A 9,675-nucleotide genomic window follows, 5' to 3' on the forward strand; every position below is an offset into this window, starting at 1 on the left:
AATACTTTCTATCACTCCATGTTAGCTTCAAAGGTGGTTTTGAAAATATTGTAGCTCCCTCCTTGTGGAGGACGGCAATTTTAGTCAGTATGGATACACCGGCATTACAATCGCACCCCTACGTCCTCTCAAGATGGATAGTTTATTTATCCCCGGTATTAAACCCTGATTATTAAGCAACAGTTGACATTTTGATGCCTTTTTTTGGTCTGGAATCCACTGTCCCTGCTGTGAAATGTTTGTGAGACACCTACAAATGGTTGTTTCAGCACTGTCATTTCCATCAGGGGTAGGAGGAACATGTCCACCTAACTTTTCAAAATTGTCCTTACTGTCTGGCCACCATAATGCAAAAGAAAACTGATGGAGATGTTGATATAATCATCAGTAAATGTAGATTATATAAGAACAATTTTCAGTGTCTCTAACTCCTCTAACCAAACATCAGTGGGTCTAAATTGTACTAGATCTTAGATAACACAGATGAAAGAAATGTGGTGAAAGTCTCAGTATTACATACCTCTTCAGTGTATTTCCCCACGTAGGAGTATATCTCACTAAGAGAGCTCATGGTGTTGAACTCGTTCATGTGCATCCGTGACTGTTCTGCCAAATAGGCATTCATGTCCTGGTCGCTGATTGCCTGCATCTTACTAATGTCTGAGTAGTACCTATTGTAAGAGACATGGAGGAATAAAACAAACATTAACACGTGTTAGGACTATGTTTACTGCTGAGAACATTAATAGAAAAACTGTGTGCTCTTTACTCCTTGCAGTGGTTTACGGCAGTTATTTGAAGATATGTAATTAATTCATGTGGCACAGAGGCAACCCGTATGATGGATAGTAACAAGTCTGAAATGGAGTCATAGTAGATAGTGACAGGCCTTAAATTTCAGTCCTTGAACACCACAACAGAACACATACAATACACACACGCTGCATAGAGGTAAGGGTAATCAGTCACTGTCAGCAGCAGCTGTGTTGCCCCTATCAACTATGTTAATTAAACCTGGTTATTTACATATTAAATTCCTGTAGCTGCAGCCGCTCGAGGACAGGCCCGGTGTTTTGCTGGGTGACTCTGGGCATGTGTGAGGGAGAGATGTATTTGCCAGGAAACAAGTCTTCAGAGCAAACTGAGCAAAGGAAAAGGCAGGTGGGTGTTAATCATAGCCTTTGCATAGAGGTCACACACACATCACCACCTGTTCAGCGCTGGAGGGCAGTTGTAGGGAGTTCATAGCTGAGGATTGTTAGTGTAGAGACCAAGTGTGCTTATTTTGGGAAAGAAGTTTTTATAAACAAAACTAATTGCTTGCAAAAATAACTGAGGCTATTTCCAACATTAACCTACATTAGCCTGTAGTGGAAACTACTGCGAAGTACTTTGGCAATATGTCTGTCTGACTGTGGACAGATTTTATCAACGTTATAGTGTCATAACATGTATTTACAAAAATTCACAGGTCTGCAGTTGAGATCAAAATGAAGGCCGGGTTTGAAGATGGGTGTGGTCCGATCCATGAGTACTAGTGCTCATGTCAACATGATGACGGGCGTTGCGGCTGGTGTGATCCCAATGCACAAGATTTTTCTTTTCAAGCATATCTACTACGAATTGGAAGTCACGTTTTTCACTTGTCTATCTCTTATGCACCTGACAGGAAAGATACGCTTCCATTTTTATCAATACAACAGTCTGTTGCGGTCAGGAGTAAACAGCTGAACTGTTACATGCAACCCAAAGCGACTTTTTGGTCTTTCTTGTGATGTATGCGTGCACATGTTTGTAGTATAGACCAGATGTCTAAAGCAAACTGTTAATTGTGTGACCAATTTGTGAACGCATCTCTATGGAAAGACTGCTTTTAGGGTTTTAAGATATAAGTTCTACTGAAATATGCTTTTAGGAAGTAATAATAAGATAATCGTTCATCCATACTACCTCCAATATTTTTCATATTCACCGAATATCATATTTACAAAAGCTACTGCCAAATAACACTTTAACACAAGCAGCCTTTAGAAAATCATAGGTCTTAAAACAATGTTTTGTTAGCTTTGCAAATGTACTGATCCATATGCGGACACTGTAAACAAATGTTTACCAGCCGTGATGGATTTGTCATTGTCTGGAGACCATCAACTCCCACATCAAATTCGAGTAAAGTGTCAATATCTCACTAGCCCGCTTCACTTCACAGCTCCAAATTAATATCAACATACTGTAGCAAGTAAAAAGCTCTGTGGGAAATCATGGCTCTACCCAACTGCACTGCCTCTGAACCCCAGATATCAAAATAAACTGCTGAATATGCAGACTTGTTGACTGATGTCATTTATCAGCGTTTCAAGTGATTTTCTTTGTAGATGGACTGCTGCATAGCAAAAACTCAATGTGTCAAGCTTAACTTCCTGAGACACAGATTTCCATTAGCCTGCTCACCATTTAAGGATGTCCTATCCTTACAATTAAGCTGTAGCATCAAGAAGAGAAAGAAATGGGGAGGACATCTCTTCTCTACCTCCACAGTATTCACTGTCCTTTCCCTGTGCAGTCTTTTTTCATAGCTGCTGCATTCTGCCTTTTAAATCCTCTCCCTGGCATGACCCTTACTTTGGCACGGATGGCCAGCAGAGTGAAGACGAGCTAGATCCAACCTTACTCAGTCATTACTATATTACTGAGGCTTTTCCAACTGAATAACGCAGTTCCACTGGGGGTGTTCACTGATGACAGTATTGCGCCACCAAACTTGCAACCAAGAAATGGTTTATATACACACTATAGGACAGTGGGCTGTTTTTTCCCCCCCTGGCATGAGCAGTTAAAACTATTATGGGGGTAAATCGATGTCAATATCATTGTACATGCACAGACTATGAGTCACAAAATATATATTACATTTTGTAAACACAACATGATCCACAAATAGATTAAAAATCCACAAACTCTCCATGAGTGAATAAATACATTTTGTAGATTGTTTCAAATTTGTTTTTAGAATTCACACCACTATTTTTCTGTTTTACAATTTCTACTGCCAACCAAACTATGAAAGGGGGATAATTATTCAGCACATAAGTTATCATGGATACTTGTGAACACAGAGTCCACACCGGATTAGATCTAGAGTGGATAATGTACATGTTCTGACACATTTCAGCTCTTATTTTGAAAGGTTTATTGCAGGGATGTGAGATCACATAGCAAGCATTGACTGACTACATTTGTGAATCGTATTCACACTCTGGTAAACTACTTTCAAAATGATTTATTGACAAGTGCAAAGCGATCCATAAATATAGATTTGACACGTCTTGAAACATTTCGTTTGCAGATTGTGAAGTGCGCATATGTAGAAATTGTAATATGTGAAATAGTAGTATTAAAATTCTGACTAATGCAAAAAAATTTTTTAAAAGTTTTTAAGTACAAGTCACTGATTTGTATTGGTTAATTATGGAGAGTTTGTTTGTGGATCGTGTTTTCAAATTGTAATATATATTTGTGACTCAGTCTGCTCATTTACAGTTATATTGACATTGATTAACCCCCATACTGCATACATTCAACTTGTGCTGTTGTATAATTTTTCTGCTTACAGTATCAAAACATATCCATGTATGAATCAGCAGAGGACCCTCCCATTTTCCTTACACTTAGTTGTGTTTATGGGAGACCACAAACACATACAGGAATAATGAGCATGGCCCTGAGCCTGAAGCTCCTCATATGGTTTCACCCATTCAAACAGCACACACATTCTCACCCTGAGGCTTGCCTTGTGACGAAGCTACCAACACATAAATACTCTGACCGCTTCACAGTACCCCATCTTTTATTCAGGACCTCTTCGCCTCCCCTGCTGACAAATAAATTTAATAAAACTCTCATTTTAACAAATTACCAGTTTCTACTGCCTGCTACTCTCAAAAATGCATTCTCCCAGCACACTGGCTCCTTTGTACTGTAGATCTTAAGCTCTGGGCGCTCCCATCCATTCCCACTTTGTTGTAATTTGGATTGTGTTTCATGGCCCATAGATCACAGTGCTAAAGTCACATTGTATGTGTGTTGGAATGAAACATGGCTAATGCAGATTTTCTGATATTTTTCCTCATCTTGGAGCCCACCTTACAGTCAAAAACATTTCCTCCCTCCATCGAGTGTTTGGTGTGTACATTTTATTGACAGCTTACCTCTCCACCCAGCTCTTATAGCTGGGAATGTCCTTGGCATAAAGCAGCTTGTTGGAGGGTGAGTCCTTCCCAAGGCGGTGTTCTGAGGTGGAGCAGGAGTCCATGAAGGTCTGGGCCACCACAGACAGACAGGCATCCGTGATGCTGCTCTTATGTATGTCAAACACAAACTGGGGGTTCTTGATCACATTCACCCAGAAACGCAGAGGTAGGCTGCAGGGAGGCGGGAAAAAGACAGCAAAGCAGTTTAGTGGCAAACTAGTTATAAATATAGTTTTAGAACTTGAAATGTTGAAGTTCAATATTTCTACAATAAGAAATGCTAATTTTGTGGGGTGTTTTCACTTGTTTTACCATAACTGAACTTGTACTGCAACCTGTAAACAAAATGTCAAGCTAAAACAACTTGAGGAGCTAATGAAAAAAAATGCCATTTTATGCATGTTAATGTACTCTGTTGTGTTACACACATTACATTTGCACCGATTGTTCAGTTCCATCTCAGTGACAGATTGCTCATATAGCCATGCATACAGAGGAACAAAGGGTGTAAAGTAAAATAATCTCAGAGCAGTTCAACCGGACACACAGACTTAAGTCCCTAAATGCCATTTTTGTATTTGCTACAGTCAGTCAGGCAATAGACATGAGCATATTGTGGGCCAGAAGGGGGACGAGGATTCATTCACTTTGCAAAGCTAGTACACAAGCCATGCTGTTGCCGATGTGCTCTATTTGATGTGTGTGCTCAATTCAATAAAGCCTTTATCTTTAAAACCAGGTGGTGGCTGGCTCTCATTTTTTCCAGCAGTGTCCAGGGGTCCTCGCTGGGGGCCGCACAGTGACACAGTTCATATTGCCTTGTTTGTGCAAGTGGGTCCTATTTTGTGCCTGTCCAGAATAATAAAAATATACAAGTCTGTTTATTTTCTGGGCTTGTTTCTGCCAAAATGAATAGATATAGGGCCAGCTTTATCTGTGTGTTGCAGTGAAAGGGCGCAGGTGGTATTAAGAAAGAGCTAAGTGTTACTTGGATCTCTATATCTTTACAATTCTCTGGGCTATGTGCTTTTAGCTGATGTGGCAAAAATCTAACAGGAAAGACACTGAGGCCTAGCCTGTATAGGAGTTTCCCTGTGTGGCACAATATCAAAGGATGAGGGGGAAAACAATAACTGAAATACAATCATTTAAATACCACCGGTACTCCTCCACCACCCCACTAAGCATTTATCCTTGCACAACCATCCACAAAGTCATTCAGATGTACAATCTAACAAAAGAGGATTTGGACTCAGAGGAAGGAAAACCTTTGCATTATGACTTCAAAATTAATCTAAAAAGAATCTAGTGGGATTAGGTGCAGGGATCAAAGGGATATTAACACCACTGCTGTGCCGCCTTGATTGTTGACAATCTGCCCCAGCTGCCCTGTGCTTTGAGGTATGTGCTATTCAAGTAGGGCAGTGGACACTGAAATGATGTTCCCCCCAACATGATTGTGTGCATTCAAAATGATTACCATAACAACATCTACATATTATCTATTGTGTTAAATATTTTTTCAGCAGTTAACTCACGCTGAGTAGTTTTAGGCATCTGGAGGATGGCCATGATCAGTCCTTTTGGTCAGGGATTAGGTTAAATATCAGCTGCCAAGATCAAGGGCATCTCTTATCCTAGAGGAATTATGCTAGCGGAGTCAGAAAAGGCCCTTTTATTAAAAGACTATTGCTCTGTTCATCGATTTAGGACTACAAAGTGCTGTAAGAAAAGTGTGTTATACAGTAAAAAACGGCATGTTTACCCACTACTCTAATAGTAAGTATATGCTAATATACACATAACAATAGACATAACAGATCATACAGTAGCCTTCTGAACTAGTGTTTGGTGTTGGCAAATGTCTTTCATGGATCAGAGTACATTGTCCATTTCAAAGGAGTGAGTACTAATGCAGTACTATAGCGCATTTAATCAACTCTGCTAATCCTCATCTCTCCAATAAAGGAGGAATTACCAACTAGTATTGACAAAACTTCCTAACTATCAAGCAGCAAAACAACCACACTACTGTAAGCTTTATTAATTGTTTACCAGGCCTAGTTCTAAATATTTTGACAGGGACTATACTGCAAATGAAAACAACCAAAGGAACACACAAGTACATCCATGCCGACTAAGTTTCTCTGCAGTCCTTCAGTAGCATGGTTGTCTCCTGCATTTGGACTGATTGACACTTCTGTCACACAGAGCCAGTGAGGCTGAATGTATAGTTGTGGGATGTTGTCCCAGTCTTGCAGACAGGCCTAATCAAGTTGCTTGCCATTGGCGGGCAAAGGGTCACAGATGTTGTGATCAAGGGCATCCCATTCAAGCCATTACAGCACAGACAGGGAACTGTCCAAAACCTCTTTCATGCAGCAATGTTCCAACTGTACCTCTGTAGGCAAAATAAGCACAACCTGGGAATGGCAAGATGCAATCCACCACTGAGCAAGCTGTATGCCTGGACAAAAGGGCTTAGCACAAATCGAAAACTTTCTGGAAATTACACACCGTGCAACTTTTACTAATGCCAGATAATTACCCTAAAAGTAAAGCATTTACAATCTGCGTGGGCTTGGATTGTAGTATGATAGCAGATAGGTGGTTAGCTGCATGCAGAAAAGAAAAATGTGTGTGCCAGTTTTGCACAATGATTAAAATTCTCTCTGTTGCATCTTGACATGACAAACACAGTGCAGACAGAGACACACACGCGCACCAAATACAAAGGAGTGAGGATGAGAGGAGACGCTGACACACTGCCGTTAATCCAAAAGATACCATCTGGAGATGCTCTAGGAGCCAGTGACTCTTGCATGCGCACACATACATTACAACTCTGTCACACAATGTAGAAACCACGAACATTTTAACAGAATTTTAACTTTTAAATTAAAAATCAACAGTTTACTTAAAAAATGTGATATACATACAGACATATACACACAGGTAACTTGAATGAAATACAGGCACAGGTAGATGTAGTGTTAGTGCTGTTGCTATCACTAAACTGTTGTCATGGTTGATCTTGGATTGTAAGGGGTCACAGATAATTTCCTGGGCTAGAATAAATCCTGGATGCCATGTTTAGGTCTCTTTCTCTTAGTGTGTGTGGATGCAGAATCAATGGAAATCTGAATGTACTGTACAGCTCTGAAAAAAACAAACAATGTTCCCTTCATAATGCTACTGATTTTATTTTGAAATACAAATTGTTGGTTAGTAGGTTATACGTACAAATATCATGATATATGACACAATCTTGTAACAATATAGGCACTATAGGCTGAGGGATAATCTAGCATAAGGACTACATTGGGAAAACCCTGAAGGGGAGGTGGGGTTGGCAGTACGGCATAGAGGAGCTGCTGTGATGGGTCGGTTAATGGCATGTATGATGACGATGGGCCTGGTAGGTTTAAAGGCACGGGGGTCCAGCATGGGAGGGGCACTAGCACTATTATTCTCCACCATCAGACAAAATGAAGGCTTTTGTTGCAGCCAGGATTGCACTCTTTTGAGACGATTAAAGGTTACGGGTAAGCACACACAGCGAGAATTGAAAAGACACAGGCATATGCACATTACACACACACAGAGAAGATATCTGTGGTGGCATCAGCACAAACCGTTGTGTGCAATATAAGTGGCTTTTTGTGATGGTGTGTTATGATAAATTGCTATTCATTCACAGCCCTCTAGTGAGAGCCCATTCCATTAAAAGTCTAATGTAAGAGCGACCCGTTGCGCTCTCAGAAAACACTTAACACACACTGCAAATGGCCCAATAACGCAGACGCAGGAAAGGACCAAAATTGGGACCATGGCGCAAAGTAAATAATATTTCTCCCCCTTTTTTAACTTCCACCTACACATTCCTCCCTCCATCTCTCCATTTGTCCCTTGATGCACATCGATTTTATCCTCCCATCTCCATGGTTCCCCTGGGCCTTGGGCTGAGTGATGCATGCTGGGATCTTGGCAGAGGCCAGGAGGCTAATGAGATATTAGTGTGCGTTAAACTCCCACTGAGTTCACTTCCCTTTCTTCACCTTTTCATTTGTCTCCTCACTGCATTCTGGTGCACTGCTGGTTATTTAACCCCTAACAACCTCTTAAGGTGGACTCACCGAGGTCAGTATGGTCTAAATTAATCAGTAGATATTAATTTAGAGGTGTGCTTTCTTCACCTGGGAGTGTACATTTGTCACTATGGAGATTTCCACAGTGACAGGCGTTTTTTGGCCCAGTTATCCATGATAATAGATGGAGAGTCTTGGCAGCCAGTTGGATTAGCCCCTCGTGGCTGGCCTTAATGAAGATTACATGCCCCTGTGGTTAATGGATATTAGGAAAGGAAGATGCGTGTGGTGGAGCTTGGCACTGACACAGGGCAACACCAGGGCAATGCCATGTGAAATGTGCCAAAATGTAATGATTGTCCACAGTGCATTAAACAACAGTGCAGAAAGAAAAGGCCAAAAAGGGAGCCAAAGGCAACACACTGGTGTACAAATAATAGAATATATTTTGTGTCCCTCAAAGATCCAAGTAATATCAAAGATTCCACGTAGCATTCATGACCAGAGCCCACTATGTCTTGACTATGTGTGTATCCATATTTCTGTGTTTGTAGGTATGTGCAGATTCAGATTCTAAAAATGCTCAACTCACCAGTTGCTCTTCCATGTGTGTCGGACATGTGGGTCATGGATGTTGTGTTTGTCGGCCTGCTCGTCCAGGAAGTCAAACATGTATTTGATGGCCAGAGGCAGGGCACTGCCTCGATGGGCTGTGCTGAAGATGGTCTCAAACAGGTCATCCACAAACTTCTGTAATGTACCCTACAGAGGAGGGAGAGGAGAGATGGAAAACAGATATATGAAGCCCCAAACTAGGTATTTTTTCATTCAATTACAGTGGGGGAAATAAGTATTTGACCCCTTGCTGATTTTGCAGGTTTGCCCACTTACAAAGAATGCAACAATCTACAATTTTAATCATATGTACATTCTAACAGTGAAAGACAGAATCCCAAAGAAAATTCCAGAAAATCACATCATATGAATTTATAAAAATTGATGACCATCTGATGAGGAAAAACAAGTATATGACCCCCTACCAAACAGCAAGTATTCTGGCTCCTACAAGCCAGTTAGTCTTTCTTTAAGACACAACCCCAATCTCAACCAATTGTCTACATCAAATACACCTGCCTCACCTCGTTACCTGTATAAAAGACACCTGTCAACACCCAAACAACCAGCATCCAACATCACCACCATGGGCAAGACCAAAGAGCTTTCTACGGACATCAGGGACAAGATTGTTGATCTGCACAAGGCTGGGATGGGCTACAAGAGAATCGGAAAGCAACTTGGAGAGAAAAGATCAACTGTCGGTGCAGTTATCAGGAAAT

The 9,675-nt window shown here is 40.9% G+C and overlaps 1 protein-coding gene and 1 long non-coding RNA gene across 2 annotated transcripts in view; one reads left to right on the forward strand and one right to left on the reverse strand.

Moving 5' to 3' along the window:
* The window catches only part of LOC123984791, an 85,930-nt gene extending 83,282 nt beyond the window's left edge, over positions 1 to 2,648 (forward strand). The window contains exons 4-5 of the long non-coding RNA XR_006828528.1: positions 1,044 to 1,161; positions 1,472 to 2,648. This is a non-coding gene — a long non-coding RNA (uncharacterized LOC123984791). The remainder of the gene's footprint in view (positions 1 to 1,043; positions 1,162 to 1,471) is intronic.
* Positions 1 to 9,675, reverse strand: part of plxna4 (plexin A4) — a 64,027-nt gene that overhangs the window by 3,960 nt on the left and 50,392 nt on the right. Inside the window, exons 23-25 of the mRNA XM_046071929.1 lie at positions 8,931 to 9,100; positions 4,209 to 4,421; positions 521 to 671 (exon numbers count right to left, since the gene is read on the reverse strand). Coding sequence (XP_045927885.1) covers positions 521 to 671; positions 4,209 to 4,421; positions 8,931 to 9,100 — 534 coding nt within the window. The remainder of the gene's footprint in view (positions 1 to 520; positions 672 to 4,208; positions 4,422 to 8,930; positions 9,101 to 9,675) is intronic.

The sequence above is a fragment of the Micropterus dolomieu genome, linkage group LG16 (genome assembly GCF_021292245.1).
Source record: "Micropterus dolomieu isolate WLL.071019.BEF.003 ecotype Adirondacks linkage group LG16, ASM2129224v1, whole genome shotgun sequence".
Taxonomy (NCBI): Eukaryota; Metazoa; Chordata; class Actinopteri; order Centrarchiformes; family Centrarchidae; genus Micropterus; species Micropterus dolomieu.